The sequence below is a fragment of the Coregonus clupeaformis genome, unplaced genomic scaffold (genome assembly GCF_020615455.1).
Source record: "Coregonus clupeaformis isolate EN_2021a unplaced genomic scaffold, ASM2061545v1 scaf1220, whole genome shotgun sequence".
Taxonomy (NCBI): Eukaryota; Metazoa; Chordata; class Actinopteri; order Salmoniformes; family Salmonidae; genus Coregonus; species Coregonus clupeaformis.
In genome coordinates, this window is record NW_025534674.1 from 136,315 (window position 1) to 161,555 (window position 25,241).

The following is a 25,241-nucleotide window of genomic DNA, read 5'->3' on the forward strand; positions in this document are numbered from 1 at the left end:
TGTGTAGGTCACCTAAATCATCAGAAAAATTGCCCCCCCTGAGAATTTTTTCAGGAGCCGCCACTGGATACATGCAATCCATCATCACTATCATCACCGTCATCATAATCGCCACACCAACGCAGAGACCTTCATAGCAAGCAATGTTTATTTAAAAAAGTCTACTACAAGAACTACACAAAGAATTATAGAAGACCTATTTGATTAAACTACTATTACTGTACAATATTGTACCAAAAAAAGAGTGTACCTCTGTAATGTACAACATTGTATATACAAAGTACATCTTAACACAGGATTCTCCAGTAATACAGAGACAACTATAAATATATTTGACATTACAGTCATTTTTTAGGTCTTGTGTTTGCAAATGGGCAAGAAATGCATATTTAACAATAGTTAATCATAATAAAAATCATCCTCACTCAACCAGTCCACGAGCACACCATGTAATTTTAAATGCATGATGATTGATTTGAGATCAACTGATAATATGGTGTGGAGACTGAGGTTCCTAGCTCCTATACAGTGAAGCCAGGATAACACAAAGACACCAACCACAAAGCATCACCCATGAGTGTATGTTCGTATGACATGTGTGTTAATGCCTATTCACCCCACCACTCCACACACACACAAAATCCCTCCAGTTGCCAAGATGAGGTAAGAGGAGCAACACAATGTAAAATACATCTTAAAATACACACATAGAGATAAAACATTACATTTAAGAATTCAACCACCTGTTACAGAGCATTTGGGAATGCAATAATACAATTATATACCTGGGGTTTGCAGGGTGCGGCGGAAGGAATAAGGGAGGAAACAGACAGAGGGATATTTGTAAGGAAAAGGTGTGTCTGTGGGAACAGAGGGAGAATGCTAGGAGAAGGAGAAAGGTACAGAGAGAGGAGGGTGATAGGGAGAGGGGGAATGACAGAAATGTCTGCCTGGTTAACTAGTGGCTCTGCCCTTCTCCCCTCAGGGTTCTCTGAGCCCTGACATTAAATATCCTGATCTCAGACAGGGTGTTAAAGCTGTCAATCACTAGACCATCCCGCCTCCCACTGACCTTGACCAATCAAAACATTCTGTCTCCTCCCCTTGACAAATCACAGTTCAGACGACATAAAATGCTAATTCTCCCACTGTGACAGACAGGACAGGATTGTTTTGACATTGACCACGTGATGCGACACTCAGAGTTGTGTAATAGACATTTAGGGAGTCACAGCAGAGGTTCTCTTAAAGACGAGCGCAACAGAACAGACCTCAGGGCTGTTGCTTTAACTCATGTCATTGGATTATATAAATCCAATCAATTATTTGATGCTGGTCCGCCATGATACACACCAATGCTATTGGTAGAGGAACGACAGAGGAGACAGTGACACTTTTCCTCTTGTCCTCTGTCTGAAATGGCTGGGACTGAGTACTAGTCAGTCACACAAACATTAAGCCTAGTGAGCAGTGATGCTGGTAGCAGAGTGGCTCTGGTGACACAGGAAGTGGTTCTGCTGTCTGTGTCCCCTTCCTGTTTGTCCCCCTGTCTCCAGAGAGCTGCCATTAGTTGGTTCCCTTCATGATGAGCAGTTGAAGGGCAAATCCACTCAAAAACTATATTTGTATATTTTTTCATTAGTCCACTGTTGTTACAGTCCCAAAAGGCTTTGCAGGTCAGCAGTCAAGTTTTCAAGATATTAGACATTCAAGAAGCGAAGTGTCACCGGCCACATCATCATGATGATGCAAAATATCTTGAAAACTTGACTGCTGACAAGCAAAACATTTTGGGACTGTATCAACAGTGGACTAATGAAAAAAATACCAAACAATTCTTGAGTGGATTTTCCATTTATGTTTGAGTTCTAAGAGCTGTGAAGAGTCACTGACACACAATTTAGGATTACATAATCTGAGGATTAACTAACAACTGGAAGAAAACAAGCATAATGTCATTATTCCGAATGTGCTTGACGAGGTTTGTTTGTGGTTGTATCTAAACAAACTCTTCCACCTCACTGAGATTCCTCATCTGCACTTTTCCAGTTATCATCATGATTATTAAACATTTACACATAAAAATAACATCTTTGCTGATTTTGTTTGGAGTCATAATTTGCATGTAGCGGGTCTAAGTGGTGCGTTGCTTGTATTGTAGATAGATGCAGTCAGTCAGTCAGCACTGCGACTGCTGTGGCCCCAGCATGCGATTAGAACCTGAAAGGCATTTAGCTGCCACAGAACACATACACACGTCACACACGTCATGCATGTGTCTGTGTATTCTACTTCTGCAATAGAGTGTATATTAATGCTGGGAATCTAAGGGAGAGAGAAGCAGCAGGCCTGGCATGCTGCTGAGTTGATGAGTCTGAGTCAGACTCTTATTGCTAAAGAAAGGGTGGTTATTGAACACGGCCATGTCGTGCGCTTATGCACCAGCAGGAGGTGCTGCTGGAAAGCCGGACAAGCGTTGCACTATGTTGGTTGTACTGAATGTAGAGCAAGGCTATTCAATTCTGGTCCTGGAGGGCCCCATCACTACTGCATTAAATGATTTCCCTCGAACTAGGGACTCCTTCACACCTGGGAAACAGGTGATTGGACTCTCTGCCAAATCAATTACATTAGTTGGTCAATCAATTTCCACTTAGAAAAGAAAACCAGCATAACTTTGGCCGCTGAGGGCCACTAATTGAAAAGCCCTGATGTAGAGTCTAGTAGAATACAGTAGAAAAGAGTGTAGTGTAAAGCAGCTCTACTGGTTAGCGCTTTATGTTAGAATGAATCCCCACAACACTCAGCTTGCTGCCCAGACACCTAGGGGGATCAGAGATGTAGCCTAGCTCTCTCCTCCTCACATAGAAACAGGCATTCTCAACTCCAGCGCTTTTCTATCTGAGATATAGCCCAGCTTTTCACTGGAGTCGCTTTATCCTCTGGTCCTCTCCTCATCTCTGATCTTCCATCTGTCCATCCATCCATCTATCAGTCCAGCTCTCTCTTTCTTTCTGTCCAGGCTGGTAGATCCAGTCTTGCCCCAGTCTTGAAGCAGCAGAGTGAACATGTTACTGAGTTTTGTACTGAGTTAGTTAATTGTTCTCTGTTCCACAGTCTGTCTGTGTGTTCTCAGAGAGTGTGGATTCAGGAGTCACACACACACACAGCCATCCAGGTGAACCACTCCTCCTGTCCACTCCAGTCTTCTCAAGGTTAGTTGGGGATAAATGTCCTTAAATGTCCCATCTATTTCAAATCAAACAGTGCTCTCACTCAAGTGTAAGGTATGCCACCCAGACCTCACACAGGCACACACACACACACCTCACACCAGTATATACAGTACAGGCGCCATATCTCTTTTTGTCATGCTGTTTGTCCATTTTGATGCCTTGTTTGATTTTCTGTATTGGTCCGTGTCAGTCAGAAGGTAGGTGTGTTGACTGATGCTCCCAAGAAGGGGCAGACTTGAGTCATGGATGCTTTACATATTGTTTGGGGTTTTTCCCCATAAATGGTTAAAGAGTTTGGGAGGGTAAGCTGATCCTAGGTGAGAGCTATCCCACTTATCACTGGGGTGAGTGGAGATGGGGGCAGGATGTGTGGATCGAAGGGGTGTGTGTGTGTATATGTGTATATGTGGGTGAGTGCCCTCAGGCGGGGCAGGACTTGTCGTTGGGCTGGGGTGGGGGTGGTGGAGGAGGGGTTGGGGGGACAGTGGTGGTTGGGGAGCCCATAGCCGGACTGCCACCTCCTCCACCCTTGGGGAAGACCACCGGCTTGGGCCGCGTGGCTGGAGGGCGAGGCTCTCGGAAGGAGGGATTGGAGGCAGAGAGGGCTGAGGAGGCGAGAGAGGAGGAAGCGGAAGAGGGCAGGGGGCTCCTGGGCTTGGAGGGGCGGAAGGAGGAGGGGACGTCGCTGGCGGACGACGCGCTGCGTTGGAGGGGGTGTGAGTGTGGAGATCCTGCGCCCTCGCTGTCCCTCAGCAGACGGGAGTGGAGAGGACTGGAGGGCTCGGACGCGCCCCCACCTCCACCCCCACACACACCCTTCAGCTGCTCCAGTGTGTCCAGCACCACGTCGGGGGTGTGTGTGTGCTTGGCACTGCTCTGCCTCTCCAGCTCTCTCAGTTCACTCAGAGCAGAGCTCATAGCTGCCTCGATATCCTGAAAGAGGAGATATCAGACAGAGATACAAATCAGAATACACACACACATTTGGATGAGAGGTGAGGGGTCAAAGATGATAGGTGCGGTGTCAGAGGTCAGAGATGGGCGTACCTGTGAGGTGGGCTCCATCTGAGCGATGACCTCAGGATCCAGGGGCCGGTGGTTGCTGAAGCTCTTAGAGCGCCCCGTGGTAGTCGCCTTGCAGAACTGAGGGCTCTCCACCTACACAACAAATAAGACTCATTACAATCAGCAATAACAAGAAATAATAGATGACAGTGGAGGCTGCTGAGGGAAGGATGGCTCATAATAATGGCTGGAATGGAGTCATTGGAATGGCATCAAATATATGGAAACCACGTCTTTGATGTGTTTGATACCATTCCATTGACTTCATTCCAGCCATTATTATGAGGCGTCCTCCCCTCTGCAGCCTCCACTGATATAAAATAATACCCAACAACTGAAAAATAACAATAGTACAGTACTAATAGAAGCTATGTTTTTGAAGCTACCTTGGTCTTGAGAGAGGAGTGGCGTGTGATAGAGGAGTTGAGGACACTATGGGCGCTGACCGGTCGCTTGTCGCCGCCCTCCTTCACCAGAGCCCCTCCCACCGGCAGACTGGCCGTCCTTACGCCCCCTCCTGTCGCCCCAGATAGGGACACATCACCCCCCTGGCCCACCTCAGACCCCCAAAAGTTTCTACGGATACTCCCCAACTCAGGCCTCTTCCTCATCCTGACAGGGAGAGAGGGAGAGAGAAAGAAAGAAAGAAAGAAAGAAAGAAAGAAAGAAAGAAAGAAAGAAAGAAAGAAAGAAAGAAAGAAAGAAAGAAAGAAAGGAGAAGGATAGAGAGAGGGAGAGAGAAAAGAGGAGAGAGAAAAGAGGAGAGAGAGAGAGAGAGAGAGAGAGAGAGATCGGAATGGTTAGTGACAAGATGAAAACAGACACAATGAGATCTAATTGGGTCAGTGAAGGTGTAAATGACGAGATGCTGTATTGTGATGTGTGCGTGTGTGTCTTACTTGTTGAGGTTGGCTAGGTAGATGTCAGCTACGTGAGCTCCAGTAGGAGAGGCAGCGGTGCCCCTAGTGGACGCTCTATCCTTCTGCAACTCCGCTTCAGTCTTTGGACTGCCTCTGCCCCCGTCCGGCCTGGAACACACACACATGATCAGACTACAGCCAGGCCAACTAGAACTATATTCTCTCATCTTCTCTATGTTGGCCTGTACTGGTCTATACTGGTTTGTAATGGTTTAAACTGATCTATACGGATCTGGACAGGTCTGTACTGGTCTAAAGTGGTTTGTACTGGTTTATACTGATCTGAACAGGTCTGTACTGGTCTGAACCCTTCTGTACTAGTGTAAACTGGTCTTCTGGTCTCTTACATGTCCTGAACCACTATGTACTGGTGAGGCACCAGTCCGTCCACTCCGTTGTGTCGGCCCTCCCACCAGTCATCACTGGCTCGCTGGAAAATGAGGAGAGACGCGCCCTTCTTAAACGACAGCTCCCGGTTGGTCCGTCCGGAGTAGTCGAAGCGAGCGATGGCCTCTATTGGGTCAGATTCTGAAACGACCAATGAGCCTGAGAGTCAGGGAGAGGGCGAGAGGGTAGGAAGGGAGGGAGGGAGATATAAACAGAGAGAAATGGAGGGGGACAGGCGGAGAAACAGGGGAAAGAGAGGGGAGAGAGATGGGAGAAACGGGAGAGAGAGGGGAGAGAGAGGGGAGAGAGAGGGGAGAAACAGGGGAGAAACAGGGGAGCAGGGGTAGAGAGAGGGAGGCGTGTTAGTGTCAAGCAGGTTAGTGCCACAGCAGTTGGTTACAGACAAAGTGGTTGGGGAGCAGGCAGTCATATAGTGATCATAGAGCTGTTATGAAGTGCTCATAAGGGGGATAAAAGAGGTCAGAGTGTGGCTGTATGGTGTGGTCTGCTAGCAGGGGGCGGGGTGATGTCAGAAGCAGAATGTTGCTGAGAGAAGCAGCTTCAGAGTTAGGGGCAGAGTGAATGAGTGCAGCATGGCATTCGTGGGCATCATACTTCCTGTCAGTGGACAGAGATCAGTGGGCAAGGTTCAACTCATTACAGTCCACAGAATTATGGAAAAATGTTTTGAACAGTGTGTGTGCATATTGCTGTGTACTCACCATCATCTCTGTTGTGGATGACAGAGATGGTGTCAGGAGCAGGTATGTCCACCAGGGGGGGCTCACATTGGGGATCACTAAGCGAGAGAGAGAGAGAGAGAGATTTGATTTTGAATAGGGGTGGGGGAATCAGCAACTGGTGAAACAGCTGGTCATGCAGCAAAACAGTCCAGATATGTACATACGTTTTCCCTGAGGGTGTATGTGTGTGTGTGTGTGTGTGTGTGTGTGTGTGTGTGTGTGTGTGTGTGAGTGTGTGTGTGTGTATGTGTGTGTGTGCTTCAATGTGTATATCATGTGATCACCTACAGCTGATAAACGGCAGGTAGGTAGCTTAGTGGTTAAGAGCGTTGTGCCAGTAACCGAAAGGTCGCTGGTTCTAATCGCCGACTAGGTGAAAAATCTGTCGATGTGCCCTTGAGCAAGGCACTTAACCCTAATTGCTCCTGTAAGTCTGCTAAATGACTAAAAATGTTTACAAAAAATAAACACACACATTTCCCCTAAATGAATGAATGTGTTTATAAATGAGAGAATGAGAGAGTAAATGGTTTCAATATGACAACATCAGATACTTCCATTCATCTAGTTACAAACAGACACTTCAGATCTGGCCAGAGATAGAGCGATCTTTACTGGAGAGATCTTTGACGTTACTGTAGTGTCTCTGAGTTGCTTTGGCAAGCTCCCTGGCATGCCTGCCACTTCTACTGTTACATTACTGGACTGGTCCAACCTAAGCCTGGGTTCCAGAGGTGTGTGTCTTGGGCCTTAGATTAGTGCTCTGTGGGTAAGTGGATCCTCCTGGCCCCTCTGGCCTGGACCAGACCCTTAAATCACTACCCCCCCCCCAAAACCCTAAAACCATTCACCATCCCCAAGCCACTACTGTTGCCCCCGTCTCTACCACTCTCTCTCACACACACACACACACACTGCTCACCAGTTCTCCTAAGTAGCAAAGAGGCCCCTTGTGTCTTCCCCACTACTCATATAAATGGTATAGGGGCCCCTGCATCTCTCTGCCTCATACACACTAACACACTGTCCCCTACTCCTGCGCCCCCACTCACCAGTCCTCGTCAGTGGCCCCTGGACTGATGTAGACGGGCCCCTGCAGGTCCCGTGGTCCGGGGAAGACACCGTCGTGGTGGATGATGATGGTCTTTATAAGCTCGTTAACGTGGGCCTGGCAGGACACCTGGTCACAGCTCTCTGGGACTGACATCAGGGTGGGCCCAAAGCAGATGGCCAGGTTATAGGGATCCATCATGTTGTCCTCACTGTACTGGGACAGGCTGGAGAGAGAGGAGAGGGTTTAGCAGGAACACACACACGTGAACACACACACGTGAACACACACACGTGAACACACACACGTGAACACACACACACACGTACTGCCTTTATCGCATTCCTGTTGAAATCATTACCCATCATCTGTGTCCGTGTCTCTGTGCGTATACGACTGCAATGTTTAAACCAGAAAGAGTGTGTGTGTGTGGGTGGGTGTAGGACAGTAATGTTTTAACCAGGATTAGTGGAAAGCAGGGTTCCAGCCCCTCAGGCAGCAGAATGTGCTATAAAGCTCTTAGGCAGCTCATTATCTCTTTAGACTGACTGGTCTCTTGCTTCTATTCCAGACCCCTTAACAACCATGCATTGGATTGGTGCTTTAAAGGGAGTTTCCACCCCAAAATGTCTAAAAGTCCATTCAATCTTGTGTGGATGAGTGCACTCTCGGGTACAAGGGTATTCTGACCACAATCTCAGCCCCCATAGGATAAGCCCGTTTAGTCACGGTAACTAGGCTTCTCCAAGCTCTGATGCTGCTGGTGGTCATTAGTACCCTACCAAACTTGCTAACTGCCTGGTACTCAGCACTCTATTGTCCCTCTAATCACTTTGACATCAATGCAAATAGATTCGAAAATCTAATCAAACACTTCATGAGACCCCATGAGCTCATGTTGCGCAACATTTCTATAGGTTATGCAACTGTGTGAGAAAACAGTGATGACCACTAATAAAAATAGGAGGATCCCATCAGCTTTCTATAGGCTAGGCCTACTATATTTATTTCTCAACTTTCCTAATATTAAGCACATTGCTTCTCTTTAAAACAGGAGTATTGCCTACCTGGCTGGCATGAAAATAAACCACGTGGAAAAGCATCCTCCATTCGCTATTTAAGTGGATAGATGACATGTATTTTTTTCCCGCTGCCCCTGTTTCGATACAGGTGCATGATAATGGTCCATTCTAAATCAAAACAAATGTCACACATATATTATTTAGTATATGTAAAGACAAGATTAAATCAAGAATAGTCTGATGGGTGACAATATTAGCCTATCACTTGTGAATGATATATTATCACTTGTGAATGATGCCCAGTATAAGAAACAATGCCTTTTTTTTGTGACTTTTTCTAATCATAGTCACACACCTCATGTAGCCTAGCCCATAGGCCTATATGTTTTAATAAGGTTTGTTTCACAACTAAAGTGGCCAACTAACTAAGTAAAATTAGCACATTAATCCGCTTTACAACGGGTCTATGCCTAACTGGCATATATAAGCAGCGCGTGAGTTTCAAGTTTGGGGAGGGATAGTAGATTGACATAGGCTAGAGCTTTTGCTGTTAGTTAGGCCTACTCATCTTGTTGGCTGACGAAAAGTAAATGTGGACAGTTCTTCCAATATCTTCAATACAGTGGCTTGCGAAAGTATTCACCCCCCTTGGCATTTTTCCTATTTTGTTGCCTTACAACCTGGAATTAAAATTGATTTTTGACGGGTTTGTATCATTTGATTTACACAACATGCCTTCCACTTTGAAGATGCAAAATATTTTTTATTGTGAAACAAACAAGAAATAAGACAGAAAAACAGAAAACCTGAGCGTGCATAACTATTCACCCCCCCAAGTCAATACTTTGTAGAGCCACCTTTTGCAGCAATTACAGCTGCAAGTCTCTTGGGGTATGTCTCTATAAGCTTGGCACATCTAGCCACTGGGATTTTAGCCCATTCTTCAAGGCAAAACTGCTCCAGCTCCTTCAAGTTGGATGGGTTCCGCTGGTGTACAGCAATCTTTAAGTCATACCACAGATTCCTAATTGGATTGAGGTCTGGGCTTTGACTAGGCCATTCCAAGACATTTAAATGTTTCCCCTTAAACCACTCGAGTGTTGCTTTAGCAGTAGGCTTAGGGTCATTGTCCTTCTGGAAGGTGAACCTCCGTCCCAGTTTCAAATCTCTGGAATTTCCCTGTATTTAGCGCCATCCATCATTCCTTCAATTCTGACCAGTTTCCCAGTCCCTGCCGATGAAAAACATCCCCACAGCATGATGCTGCCACCACCATGCTTCACTGTGGGGGTGGTGTTCTCTGGGTGATGAGAGGTGTTGGGTTTGCGCCAGACATAGAATTTTCCTTGATGGCCAAAAAGCCCAATTTTAGTCTCATCTGACCAGAGTACATTCTTCCATATGTTTGGGGAGTCTCCCACATGCCTTTTGGCAAACACCAAACATGTTTGCTTATTTTTTTCTTTAAGCAATGGCTTTTTTCTGGCCATTCTTCCATAAAGCCCAACTCTGTGGAGTGTACGGCTTAAAGTGGTCCTATGGACAGATGTTCCAATCGCCGCTGTGGAGCTTTGCAGCTCCTTTCGGGTTATCTTTGGTCTCTTTGTTGCCTCTCTGATTAATGCCCTCCTTGCCTGGTCCGTGAGTTTTGGTGTGCAGCCCTCTCTTGGCAGGTTTGTTGTGGTGCCATATTCTTTCCATTTTTTAATAATGGATTTAATGGTGCTCCGTGGGATGTTCAAAGTTTCGGATACTTAACCCAACCCTGATCTGTACTTCTCCACAACTTTGTCCCTGACCTGTTTGGAGAGCTCCTTGGTCTTCATGGTGCCGCTTGCTTGGTGGTGCCTCTTGCTTAGTGGTGTTGCAGACTCTGGGGCCTTTCAGAACAGGTGTATATATACTGAGATCATGTGACACTTAGATTGCACACAGGTGGACTTTATTTAACTAATTATGTGACTTCTGAAGGTAATTGGTTGCACCAGATCTTATTTAGGGGCTTCATAGCAAAGGGGGTGAATACATATGCACGCACCACTTTTCTGTTATTTATTTTTTAGAATCTTTTGAAACAAGTAATTTTTTTCATTTCACTTCACCAATTTGGACTATTTTGTGTATGACCATTACATAAAATCCTAATAAAAATCCATTTAAATAACAGGTTGTAATGCAACAAAATAGGAAAAACGCCAAGGGGGATGAATATTTTTGCAAGGCACTGTATGCACCTCGGAATTGGATAAGGACGCGCGCATGTGTCTATCTTCACTTGTAGCCTATGAGAAAGACCCGATCACGTGAAGGAGAGCCATGTGAGTGAGAGGCACTTCGGATTCCGCAGCACACTCAGAGAGAAGGACACAACGCAGCACTCCGGGCCGCAAAAGGCATGGATGTTTTTAGGGGGCATTACGGCCACAAAGGGGATGCCGCCGTGAAATTCGAGGCATTATCAAGTGCTTGTCAAATTGTGAATGAGAGACTATTGGAGTGTGTACAGCCTGCGCAAAAAAATACTAAGCAGAGCTCATGTCTTTCAAGCGACTTTTTCATCATGCAGCCTTACAATGTATTAAAAATCAAAACATTAATAACTCTAAATTAAGCATATAGGAGTACCTATTTATTTGTTAACCACTCAACTCAGAATAGCCGCATGTGCGCACTCCCTCAAATCGTTTGGAGAAAATATTTATATTTTATTCAGCTTTGTTCAATTGTATTCTTCATACTATAAAATAATATCAAATAATGCCACAGAATTATAAGCAAATCTTGTCTTCTAAATGAACTAGTGTAGCCCACATCCATTTGGCATAGCCACATCAGGACCTAACATAAGGACAACTCAGAGTATGCTATTATTTTCTTCTGAAATGGACTACATTTTCTTCATATCATGCTTCTTTATACCTGTCTAAAATAAATAATGGATTTATTGTGAAGGTGTATGCTATATTACATGGATTTATTAGACTTTTTTAAATGTCTTGTAGGCTATGTGTGGAAGCCAGGAGATGCTAAGTGTGTTTATGTTAATTAACGGTAAATTACCGTGAGACCGACAATTATTTGCTTTACAATCACCGGCTGACGAAAGTTCGTGACCGCCACAGCCATAGTTGGGGGTCATGTTGAATCACTTGGACCAAATGGACCAGCTCCAAACAGGATTTGTCATAAGAGGCCTGTCTGTCTGGGACCCTGAAAACTGCACATGGTGCTCAAGTTTCACTCCTCTCTTTTCTCCTCACTCCTTTTCTCTCTCTCTCTTTCTATCTCAGCCCCCAGATGGAGGGTTTAGTCATCAAAGCTGAGACTTTGATGACTGTGTGTGTGTGTGTGTGTGTGTGTGTGTGTGTGTTGTAGTAGTAGCAGTAGTAAAGGGTGATTCTGGCACGTCTGGTGTCCTTTATGACTCAGGGGAGAGCTGTAAGGGCGGACAGACACAGAGCAGCCATTTATACCAGTATGGGAAACACACACACACCTCATTCTGGCAAAGATAGTGAAACTGTAACAGATTCCGCTGGCTGGAGAAACCATATGGCTACACATAGACCACAGAGAGGGGAGGGATGGAGGGAGCGAGGGAGGGAGGGAGGGAGCGAGGGAGGGAGGGATAGTGGGACGGGCTACTCTGAATACAACATTACAGATTAGCCTGAGCACAGCTTTGGTAGTGCAGTGGGATCACCACTAGTTGAGCTGTAGTAATGTTCCAGTAGTGTTGTAATAGTGTTAGTACAACATTACTCACTAGTTAAGGAAGGCAAACAGGTATCTCATGATGATGAGAGTGTTGCTGGGCAGAGACATCAGAACCTTCCTGATGTGGACAGCCCTCTCCTGCAGGTTCTCCATAGCTGAAACAGAACACACACAAAGGGTGAACACATACAAACACACACGTTGCACACACGCACACACTAACCACTGGACAGTGGACAGTGGTCTTTTTGTAGGGTATGATAATGGAAAAGGAGTGGCGCTGGCGGAGACTCACAGACACAGGATATGAGGTCATGGAAGACTTCCTTGGGGAAGAGGGCGTGGTCCAGGCCTCTGAAGTAGAGCTTTAGAACGCCAGCGATGGAGTCCATGTCATGATCATTCTGATCCCCCGCCAACGGGTCCTCACCTGGAGACAGAGGATGAAGGGAGGATGAACGAGAGGGAAATAAAGAGAGAGAGAAAGAGATGTGTTGGGGTGAGAAAGAGGGGAAAGGAAAGACATTTGGGTGGGTTAAAGAATGAGTATTGTGAGATAAGCAGGTCCTACTGTTTATGCTATGGCTGGAGCTGGGCTTTCTGGGTAGTGTAGTCTTACCTCTCTCAAAGGCGTTCTTGATGTCGTTGACCTCCACCTGAGAGCCAGACACTCTGAAGATGCCCTCATGGTGCAGACCTTCAGAGAGAGAGAGAGAGAGAGAGAGAGAGAGAGAGAGAGAGAGAGAGAGAGAGAGAGAGAGAGAGAGAGAGAGAGAGAGTTAAATTCTACAACCACCTAAAAGGAAGCGATTCCCAAACCTTCCATAACAATGCCATCACCTGCAGAGAGACAAACCTGGAGAAGAGCCCCCTAAGCAAGCTGGTCCTGGTGCTCTGTTCACAAACAAACTCCACAGAGCCCCAGGGCAGCAACACAATTAGACCCAACCAAATCATGAGAAAACAAAAAGATAATTACTTGACACATTGGAAAGAATTAACAAAAAAACTGAGCAAACTAGAATGCTATTTGGCCCTAAACAGAGAGTATAGAGTGGCAGAATACCTGACAACTGTGACTGACCCAAAATTAAGGAAAGCTTTGACTATGTACAGACTCAGTGAGCATAGCCTTGCTATTGAGAGACGCCGCCATAGGCAGAACTGGCTCTCAAGAGAAGACAGGCTATGTGCACACTGCCCACAAAATGAGGTGGAAACTGAGCTGCACTTCCTAACCTCCTGCCAAATGTATGACCATATTAGAGACACATATTTCCCTCAGATTACACAGACCCACAAAGAATTTGAAAACAAATCCAATTTTGATAAACTCCCATATCTATTGGGTGAAATACCACAGTGTGCCATCACAGCAGCAAGATTTGTGACCTGTTGCCACAAGAAAAGGACAACCAGTGAAGAACAAACACCAATGTAAATACAACCCATATTTATGTTTATTTATTTTCCCTTTTGTACTTTAACTATTGCACACTCACTAGACATAATATGACATTTGAAATGTCTCTATTCCTTTGGAACTTTTGTGAGCGTAATGTTTACTGTTCATTTCTTATTGTTTATTATCTATTTCACTTGCTTTGGCAATGTAAACATATGTTTCCCATGCCAATAAATCCATTGAATTGAATTGAAAGCGAGAGACAGAGAGAGGGAGAGAGAGAGAGAGAGCGATGTTACTGATCTTCTAGACAACAGACAGCCGACACAGGCTATTTATTATTCTGTTGTATTTGAATTATTTATATTGCAATGTCACAATACTTAAGGTTATTCTATTTTTTATTTTTTTTTATTTTGCCCCTGCAAAGCCAACAACAAAACACCCATCCACACAGGCAGAGACAGAGCCAGACATTGGCACAGTCAACAGAGACACAGCCAGTCATTGACCTATTCAACAGAGACCCAGCCAATGAGAGCACAGAGCAGGGCATCCTCACCATGGCGACTGATGAAGCGGATACAGCTCTCCACCATCAGAGGGATGACCTGGCCAGCCTCCTGAGAGAGAGGAGGAGAGGAGGATTAGAGGAGGAGAGAATATGCCGTGCAGGTAACCAGGAGAGGGAGGAGAGGAAAGGGGGATGGAGAGTGAAAAGAGAATTCCCTGACCATTTCCCTCTGTCGGAGAGAGGGGAGGAGGGGAGAGAGGGGAGGAGGGGAGAGAGGGATGGAGGGGAGAGAGGGATGGAGGGAGAGCAGTAGAATAACAGTAACCAGTGTTGAGACTGAGAGTCCAGACAGGGAGAATATGACTTACACACGGATACAAGAATCACATATGCAATCAGGCACACAGCACATACAAAAGGAGTCACACATGCTTGAACGCACACACACTCACACACACACACATCGATGAGGAAGAGGTTTCATAGCGGAGAGGGAAGCGCGGGAATACAGAAGCCAGCTGTTGCTAGGAGTTAGCTTTTTCCCAATCCCTTTGTTTGGGTTTTCCACAGATCACTATCTGATGAGGGCAGGGAATCTGTGGAACATTCTGTGTGTGTGTCTGTGCATGTGTGCGTATTTGTGTGTTACATGTCTGTGTGTATCAGTGTGGTTGTATGCTGTTCAGAAGCTGCCTGCTGTTTCACTGATCTCTGGGGGGGGGGGTGTTGACAGTGGAGGATCACAGCAGAAGGCTCCCACTAGGGGGAGCTAGCTACACTCACTGGATGTTATAATAGAAATGGAATCTATCTCTTCTTATACGGTCCTTGCAATCTTGGATCCTTCGGATGTCCCTAGTTGAAATGTACAATGATTCAGGTAAGGTGTAAGGTTAGGGTAGGGGTTAAGGGTAGGGTTAGGGTTTAGGTTAGGGACGTCCCAAGGACCCCAGATAGCACTGACCCTTCTAATACAGTACAGTTTACCTGCAGAACTGTTTCAGATGGTGTAGTCTGTAAACCTAGCAAGAGATTGGCATGGGGCTGGTGCATAATATGTAGAGCAGTGGACAGTGAGTCCAGGACAAAGGTAAAACCACATACACAGAGAGAGAAACGTACACACATGAAACCACACTCTGAACGGAGAGAGAAAATTACCTGCTTCCGTAGTGCAGAGTTCCTCCTGTCACTGGAGAGAAAGAGAGGGAAAGAGAGAGAACACTGTTCTATCACTACGCCTCCAGAGATACTATTTATACACAACTCTGGAAATGATCTACACTCCCTAATGTATTTATTTGGACAATGTAGCTAAAATGTGTAACTTGGGGGTGGGGGGGGTATGATCTTTGTCCTCTGTAACTTATTGTAAATAAGAATAAAATGTTTATGAACACTTCTACATTAATGTGGATGCTACCATGATTACGGATAATCATGAATGAATCCTGAATAATGATGAGTGAGAAAAAGTGACCCCAAAATGACAAAAATACATGATTTACCATTAATTTCTATTGGGTACAACATACAGTACAGTGCCTTCAGAAAGTATTCATACCCCTTGACTATTTTCACATTTTGTTGTGTTACAAGGTTTAAATGGATTTCATTGTAATTCTTTGTCAACGATCTACACAAAATACTACCTAATATCAAAGTGGATGACCATTAAAACATTTTTTATATATACACTAACGTTAAAAAGTTTGGGGTCACTTAGAAATGTCCTTGTTTTCGAAAGAAAGGCAATTTTTTTGTCCATTAAAATAACATCAAATTGATCAGAAATACAGTGTAGACATTGTTAATGTTGTAAATGGCTATTGTAGTTGGAAACTGATGATTTTTAATGGAATATCTACATAGGCGTACAGAGGCTCATTATCAGCAACCATCAATCCTGTGTTCCAATGGCACTAATCCAAGTTTATCATTTTAAAAGGCTAATTGATCATTAGAAAACCAGAATAGAAAGAGGAGTGGGAGGCCCCGGTGCACAACTGAGCAAGAGGACAAATACATTAGAGTGTATGGTTTGAGAAACAGATGCCTCACAGGTCCTCAACTGGCAACTTCATTAAATAGTACCCGCAAAACACCAGTCTCAACGTCAACAGTGAAGAGGCGACTCCGGGATGCTGACCTTCTAGGCAGAGTTGCAAAGAAAAAGCCATATCTCAGACTGGCCAATAAAAAGAAAAGATTAAGATGGCCAAAAGAACACAGACACTGGACAGAGGAAGATTGGAAAAAAGTGTTATGGACAGACGAATCGAAGTTTGAGGTGTTCGGATCACAAAGAATAACATTTGTGAGACGCAGACCAAATGAAAAGATGCTGGAGGAGTGCTTGATGCCATCTGTCAAGCAAGGTGGAGGCAATGTGATGGTCTGGGGGTGCTTTGGTGGTGGTAAAGTGGGAGATTTGTACAAGGTAAAGGGGATCTTGAAGAAGGAAGGCTATCACTCCATTTTGCAACGGCATGCCATACCCTGTGGATGGCGCTTGATTGGAGCCAATTTCCTCCTACAACAGGACCATGACCCAAAGCACAGCTCCAAACTCTGCAATAACTATTTAGGGAAGAAGCAGTCAGCTGGTATTCTGTCTATAATGGAGTGGCCAGCACAGTCACCGGATCTCAACCCTATTGAGCTGTTGTGGGAGCAGTTTGACCATATGGTACGTAAGAAGTGCCCATCAAGCCAATCCAACTTGTGGGAGGTGCTTCAGGAAGCATGGGGTGAAATCTCTTCAGATTACCTCAACAAATTGACAACTAGAATGCCAAAGGTCTGCAAGGCTGTAATTGCAAATTGACGAAAGCAAAGTTTGAAGGACACAATTATTATTTCCATTAAAAATCATTATTTCTAACCTTGTCAATGACTACATTTCCTATGCATTTTGCTATATTTCCTATTCAAACTCATTTCATGTATGTTTTCTTGGAAAACAAGGAAATGTCTAAGTGACCCCAAACTTTTGAACGGTAGTGTATATATATACAGTGAGGGGAAAAAGTATTTGATCCCCTGCTGATTTTGTACGTTTGCCCACTGACAAAGAAATTATCAGTCTGTAATTTTAATGGTAGGTTTATTTGAACAGTGAGAGACAGAATAACGACAAAAAAATCCAGAAAAAGGCATGTCAAAAATGTTATAAATTGATTTGCATTTTAATGAGGGAAATAAGTATTTGACCCCTCTGCAAAACATGACTTAGTACTTGGTGGCAAAACCCTTGTTGGCAATCACAGAGGTCAGACGTTTCTTGTAGTTGGCCACCAGGTTTGCACGTATCTCAGGAGGGATTTTGTCCCACTCCTCTTTGCAGATCTTCTCCAAGTCATTAAGGTTTCGAGGCTGACGTTTGGCAACTCGGACCTTCAGCTCCCTCCACAGACTTTCTATGGGATTAAGGTCTGGAGACTGGCTAGGCCACTCCAGGACCTTAATGCGCCTCTTCTTGAGCCACTACTTTGATGCCTTGGCCGTGTGTTTTGGGTCATTGTCATGCTGGAATACCCATCCATGACCCATTTTCAATGCCCTGGCTGAGGTACATAGCCCCGTACATCGTCCATTTGATGCGGTGAAGTTGTCCTGTCCCCTTAGCAGAAAAACACCCCCAAAGCATAATGTTTCCACCTCCATGTTTGACGGTGGGGATGGTGTTCTTGGGGTCATAGGCACCATTCCTCCTCCTCCAAACACGGCGAGTTGAGTTGATGCCAAAGAGCTCAATTTTGGTCTCATCTGACCACAACACTTTCACCCAGTTCTCCTCTGAATCATTCAGATGTTCATTGGCAAACTTCAGACGGGCATGTATATGTGCTTTCTTGAGCAGGGGGACATTGCGGGTGTTGCAGGATTTCAGTCCTTCACGGCGTAGTGTGTTACCAATTGTTTTCTTGGTGACTATGGTCCCAGCTGCGTAGTGTGTTACCAATTGTTTTCTTGGTGACTATGGTCCCAGCTGCCTTGAGATCATTGACAAGATCCTCCCGTGTACTTCTGGGCTGATTCCTCACCGTTCTCATGATCATTGCAACTCCACGAGGTGAGCTTTAACTTCCTGACTGATGTCTTGAGATGTTGCTTCAATATATCCACATCATTTTCCTTCCTTCATGATGCCATCTATTTTGTGAAGTGCACCAGTCCCTCCTGCAGCAAAGCACCCCCACAGCATGATGCTGCCACCCCCGTGCTTCACGGTTGGGATGGTGTTCTTCGGCTTGCAGGCCACCCCCTTTATCCTCCAAACATAACGATGGTCATTATGGCCAAACAGTTCTATTTTTGTTTCATCAGACCAGAGGACATTTCTCCAAAAAGTACGATCTTTGTCCCCATGTGCAGTTGCAAACCGTAGTCTGGCTTTTTTATGGCGGTTTTGGAGCAATGGCTTCTTCCGTGCTGAGCGGCCTTTCAGGTTATGTCGATATAGGACTAGTTTTACTGTGGATATAGATACTTTTGTACCTGTTTCCTCCAGCATCTTTACAAGGTCCTTTGCTGTTGTTCTAGGATTGATTTGCACTTTTCGCACCAAAGTACGTTCATCGCTAGGAGACAGAACGCATCTTCGTCCTGAGCGGTATGACGGCTGTGTGGTCCCATGGTGTTTATACTTGCGTACTATTGTTTGTACAGATGAACGTGGTACCTGTACACGTTTTAATGACTCCAACCTAAGTGTATGTAAACTTCCGACTTCAACTGTAAGTATTCAACCACCTGAGTCAATACATGTTAGAATCACCTTTGGAAGCGATTGTAGCTGTGAGTCTTTCTAGGTAAGTCTCTAAGAGCCATCCTGGATTGTGCAACATTTGTTAAATCAAAACTGTTAACTCAGCCACTTAGGAGCATTCACTGTCTTCTTGGTAAGCAACTCTAGTGTAGATTTGGCCTTGTGTTTTAGGTTATTGTCCTGCTGAAAGGTGACTTCATCTTCCAGTGTCTGGTGGAAAGCAGACTGAACCAGGTTTTCCTCTACAATTTTGCCTGTGCTTAGCTCCATTCCGTTTATTTTTTATCCTGAAAAACTCCCCAGTCCTTAACAATTACAAGCATACCCATAACATGATGCAGCCACTGCTATGCGTGAAAATATGGAGAGTGGTACTCAGTAATGTGTTGCATTGGATTTTCCCCAAACATAACACTTCAGGACAAAAAGTGAAAAAGTTTTGCCACATATTTTGTCGTATTACTTGGGTGTCTTGTTGCAAACAGGATGCATGTTTTGGAATAGTTTATTTTGGACAGGCTTCCTTCCTTTCACTCTGTCAATTAGGTTAGTATTGTGGAGTAACTACAATGTTGTTGATCCATCCTCAGTTTTCTCCTATCACATCTACTAAACTTCATTACTGATTTAAAGTCACCATGGGGCTCATGGTGAAATCCCTGAGCAGTTTCCTTCCTCTCCGGCAACTGAGTTAGGAAGGACGCCTGTATCTTTGTAGTGACTGGGTGTATTGATACACCATCTAAAGTGTAATTAATAACTTCACCATGCTCAACGGGATATTCAATATATATATATTTTGTTTACCCATCTACCAATAGGTGCCCTTCTTTGCAAGGCATTGTAAAACCTCCCTGGTCTTTGTGGTTGAATCTGTGTTTGAAATTCACTGCTCGACTGAGAGACCTTACAGATAATTGTGTGTGTCGGGTACAGAGATGAGGTAGTCATTCAAAAATCATGTTTAGTACTATTATTGCACACAGAGTGAGTTCATGTTATGTGAATTGTTAAGCACATTTTTACTCCTGAACTTGTTTAGGCTTGCCATAAGCTTTTCATTTTTTATTAACTTGTTAAAAAAATTATAAAACACAACTACTTTGACATTATGGGGTATTGTGTGTAGGCCAGTGACAAAAAAATCTCTATTTAATCCATTTTAAAATTAGGCTGTAACACAACAAATTGTGGAAAAAGGGGTGTGAATACTTTTTGAAGGCACTGTAATCCGAAACACAACCAAAACAAACTGCCAATGCATTCAACAAGTTTGTAGAGTCACAATCTCGATGTAGTCATTGCGTGCTAGGAACATGGGACCAAAAACTAAACTCTTGACTACTTTAATACACTATAAGTGAATTTGTCCACATACTTGTGACACCTTCAAATGGGGGGACTAGATACATGAAGTGCTTTCATTTCTAAACGGTAAAACAGAAAAATACCCTCAACTAAAAGGTGACATTCTGTACTGTTGCCTCATTTTTTTATATTTTAATTCAAATCCAAAATGCTGGAGTATAGATTAAACGTTTTAGCTTCACTGTCCAAATAAATACGTAAGGGCCTTGCAAAAGTATTCATCCCCCTTGGCGTTTTTCCTATTTTGTAGCATTACAACCTGTAATTTAAATGGATTATTTTTTGGATTTCATGTAATGGACATACACAAAATAGTCAAAATTGGTGAAGTGAAATGAAAAAATTCTAAAAAATAAATAACGGAAAAGTGGTGCGTGCATATGTTTTCACCCCCTTTGCTTTGCCCCTAAATAAGATCTGGTGCAACCAATTACCCTCAGAAGTCACATAATTAGTTAAATAAAGTCCACCTGTGTGCAATCTAAGTGTCACATGATCTGTCACATGATCTCAGTATATATACACCTGTTCTGAAAGGCCACAGAGTCTGCAACACAACTAAGCAAGGGGCACCACGAAGCAAGCAGCACCATGAAGACAAAGGAGCTCTCCAAACAGGTCAGGGACAAAGTTGTGGAGAAGTACAGATCAAGGTTGGGTTATAAAAACTTTGAACATTTCACGGAGAACCATTCAATCCATTATTTTAAAATGGAAAGAATATGGTACCACAACAAACCTGCCAAGAGAGGGCCGCCCACCAAAACTCACGGACCAGGCAAGGAGGGCATTAATCAGAGAGGCAACAAAGAGACCAAGGATAACCCTGAAGGAGCTGCAAAGCTCCACAGCGGAGATTGGAGTATTTGTCCATAGGACCACTTTAAGCCGTACACTCCACAGAGCTGGGCTTTACGAAAGTGTGGCCAGAAAAAAGCCATTGCTTAAAGAAAAAAATAAGTGAACACGTTTGGTTCACCAAAAGGCATGTGGGAGACTCCCCAAACATATTGAAGAAGGTACTCTGGTCAGATGAGACTAAAATTGAGCTTTTTGTCCATTAAGGAAAACGCTTTGTCTGGCGCAAACCAAACACCTCTCATCACCCCGAGAACACCATCCCCACAGTGAAGCATGGTGGTGGCAGCACTGGGAAACTGGTCAGAATTGAAGGAATGATGGATGGCACTAAATACAGGGAAAGTCTTGAGGGAAACCTGTTTCAGTCTTCCAGAGATTTGAGACTGGGACGGAGGTTCACCTTCCAACAGGACAATGACCCTAAGCATACTGCTAAAGAAACACTTGAGTGGTTTAAGGGGAAACATTTAAATGTCTTGGAATGGCCTAGTCAAAGCCCAGACCTCAATCCAATTGAGAATCTGTGGTATGACTTAAAGATTGCTGTACACCAGCAGAACCCATCCAACTTGAAGGAGCTGGAGCAGTTTTGCCTTGAAGAATGGGCAAAAATCCCAGTGGCTAGATGTGCCAAGCTTATATAGACATACCCCAAGAGACTTGCAGCTGTAATTGCTGCAAAAGGTGGCTCTACAAAGTATTGACTTTGGGGGGGTGAATAGTTATGCACGCTCAAGTTTTCTGTTTTTTTGTCTTATTTCTTGTTTGTTTCACACAAAAAAGATTTTGCATCTTGAAAGTGGTAGGCATGTTGTGTAAATCAAATGATACAACCCCCCCAAAAATCCATTTTAATTCCAGGTTGTAAGGCAACAAAATAGGAAAAATGCCAAGGGGGGTGAATACTTTCGCAAGCCACTGTATGTGTTAGCAGTTGATGTTATTCTTCAATAACACAGACCCCAAAGCAAATCAGGGGGAGAAAAAATATTTATTCAAAGAGAACAAATCATAGTTGTTTTGCTGGGAAGTAGATGGTAGATGTTCAATCTTCCCTGTTCTCAATGTTTCTCCACTGAACAAAGAGACAGGATGCAGTTTATAGCCTCAAGCCTAGCATGTGGCTGACCAATTAGAATTCCTTGCAATAAAATTGGGCCAATAGCCAACCCCCCAAGTATCCTGTTTTAGGCTCAATGTATCTATTCTAAACAGATGTTGAACTGAAAAACAACTATTTCCATTGATCGTTAATTCCCTCTTGACCTCTAGTCCTCTTGACCACTAGTCCTCTGCGTTGTATATTTATCTTCGAATATTCTTACATTTGTGAACTCACACATACACACACAAAGACACACACAATTTCCGCTAACAGAATAATGAGTATGTGCCCATAAACACGCCCAGACAGTCAAATAGACCATAGAGCCTACTATAGAACCTCCCAATGGTAAGTGTGTGTATGTGTTTCCTTCCTTCACCTACCTGGCAAGGCAACAGTCAGTCTTCTGACCTAAAGCAGGGAAGACACAGGAAGAGGGGGAGGGGAGAAAGAGAGAGAAAAAAATATTAAGTTATAGCAGAAGCAAGAGGAAGAGAAGAGGGAAATGGCCGCAGCTGGATCCAAACTGTGACAGACTTCCCCTGGAATACACACACGCTAACACACACACACATGCTAACACACACACACGCTAAAACACACACACAAACACACGCTAATACACACACAGTCTCAATGGTTTTCCTGTCGGAGCCATACCTCCTGCTAAACACATCCCAGAGGATCTCCCCCCCATCCACAGCTGTGCTCTCCCCCCTCCGTCCCTCCCTCCCTCCCTCCCTCCCACATCCTATCCCCCCTGCCCCATCCTGCTCCCCAATGTGGCCCTTCGTGTGGCCTAACACGCGTCTGCTCTCTGTGGCCTGCTCTGGCCTCCTTCACCCCCCGTCCTCCAATCCCTGCTCTGCTCTGCTCTGCTCTCTCACACGCACAAATGTCTCTCTAACACGCTGTTGGAAACGTGTTCAAACTATTTGTCCTAGCAGTGACATGCTCAGTTAAAAAGTTGATGCAATATGTGACTGTGTGTGTGTGACTCACTCTCTCCCAGAGTCTTCTGTATCAGGTCATGTTTGGCCTCCAGTTTGGTAATCAGGTTCCGCCCCTCCAGAAACTCCTTCAGTTTCTACAGTACAGAGAGAGAGAGAGAGAGAGAGAGAGAGAGAGAGAGAGAGAGAGAGAGAGAGAGAGAGAGAGAGAGAGAGAGAGAGAGAGAGAGAGAGAGAGAGAGAGAGAGAGAGAGAGAGAGCGCGCGCACGAGGGGGGGACGTTAGTAACTGTGCACAGATTTGAGTGTGTATCATCACTGACCCCTCCTTAGGCAGCGCATGTGAATGTGTGTATCACCACAACAAGACCTCACTGACTCTTCCTGTATCACCATAACACACCACTGTCCTCAACACGACACATCTCTGCCCTGTGATTGGTTCTCACCGTGAAGTAGAACTGCTCCGTCTCCTGCTGATTGGCCCGTCTCTTGGCCAGGCTGGGTTTGCTAAGGAATGATTCGCTCATGGTGGACTTGACCGACTCCATGGAGTTGCTGTGGTGGAAACACTCGCTGACGTCATAGTCCTCCACGGTGACCATGTCCTGGATGGTCGACAGAGTGGCCTCCATAGTCTTCTTCACCTAGAGAGAGGGAGAGAAAGGAGGGGGGAGGGGGAGAGGGGAGCGAGAGAGAGAGAGAGATAGTGTCATAAATTCTGTCAACAGATGTGGGTGAAATCAATTGTTTACATTTGAGTCATTAAGCAGACGCTCTTATCCAGAGCGACTTACAGTTAGTGTATCCATCTTAAGATAGCTAGATGAGACAAGCACATATCTCAGTCATAGTAAGTACATTAATCCTCAATAAAAGTAGCTATCAGCAAAGTCAGAGCTGGCAAGAAAAGTGTGAGTGTTCGTGTAGACAAGGCAAGGTTATTTTGATTTGTTATTTTCTTATTTTTCTATTAAAAATTAATAAAACATCTTGTTTCTCTTCAAAATGTGGGTGGAAATGGTGTGAGTGGGAAGACAAATCAAAACTGTCATAATGAACAGAAAAGGCTATGGAAAGATGAGGTGAGGGATGGGGGAGGAGGAGGTGAAATTATGGAGTAATGAAGTGAGAGATGGGGGGATGAAGGGGTAAAATGATGGAGTAATGAAGTGAGAGATGGGGGGATGAAGGGGTAAAATGATGGAGTGATGAGGCGGAGGAGTGCAGGTTTCACCTCCTCATTCTCGATGGTGAGGGTGGAGAGACGGGACTGCAGCTGCTGACACCTCTGGAGTAACTCCCCTTCTAACGGCTGCTGGGCACATACTACCCCCATCTAGAGAGAGAGAGAGAGAGAGAGAGAGAGAGAGAGAGAGAGAGAGAGAGAGAATGAGAAAGACACACACAATTAGTTTACAGCTGAGATCCACATGCTGGTCGCCCCAGGCGCATTCATGGTAAAAAATAAATAATCATAGTACATACTCCGCTGTTCTATCGCATGTGCAATGATGTCAGAGGGAAAACAAATTCTGTGTTGTTTGAAGTAACATCTTTGTTGATGTAATATTACAAACGGACGTGGCAGATCCACCGCTACAGATTCCGGATTTAAACTCAAACACTTACTAATCCCTCCACCCCCACCCAACCAGCCCAACCCCCCACAGCACGTATCACCCCCCACCACATTCCCGTACCGTGTCTCCCATGTGTGACTGGAAGTCGAAGCGCATGGGGGGACAGAAGACGTTATTGTAGGTCTCCATCAGTCTCTGCTTGTCCCCATTGGGCTCCAGGCTCTCTACTGCCCCCTCCAGGCCCTCCAGACCAGTGTGTTTAGACGCCTCCACGTTCATCTCCGCTGACAGGTAGGTCCGCAACGCACGGTGGAGACTGGCATGGTAGCCCAGGTCACAGCACTGACAGAGAGAGAGAGAGAGAGAGAGAGAGAGAGAGAGAGAGAGAGAGAGAGAGAGAGAGAGAGAGAGAGAGAGAGAGAGAGAGAGAGAGAGAGAGAGAGAGAGAGAGAGAGAGAGAGAGAGAGAGAGAGAGAGAGAGAGAGAGAGAGAGAGAGAGAGAGAGAGAGAGAGAGAGAGAGAGAGAGAGAGAGAGAGAGAGAGA

General features: G+C 44.8%; 1 protein-coding gene across 1 annotated transcript; it reads right to left on the minus strand.

Annotated features, from left to right (window-relative positions):
* Positions 1-130: 130 nt before the first annotated feature.
* LOC121578297 (SLIT-ROBO Rho GTPase-activating protein 2-like) lies at positions 131-25,039 on the minus strand (the record flags this gene model as incomplete). Its single annotated transcript, XM_045217773.1, has 17 exons — positions 131-4,169; positions 4,284-4,394; positions 4,688-4,913; positions 5,201-5,329; positions 5,569-5,767; positions 6,331-6,407; positions 7,404-7,628; positions 12,191-12,296; positions 12,437-12,571; positions 12,761-12,838; positions 14,109-14,169; positions 15,222-15,252; positions 22,549-22,576; positions 23,168-23,252; positions 23,564-23,761; positions 24,352-24,453; positions 24,818-25,039. Coding segments are annotated over 17 exons (2,526 nt in total), but the record flags the coding sequence as incomplete, so codon positions are not given.
* Between the last annotated feature and the right edge of the window lie 202 nt (positions 25,040-25,241).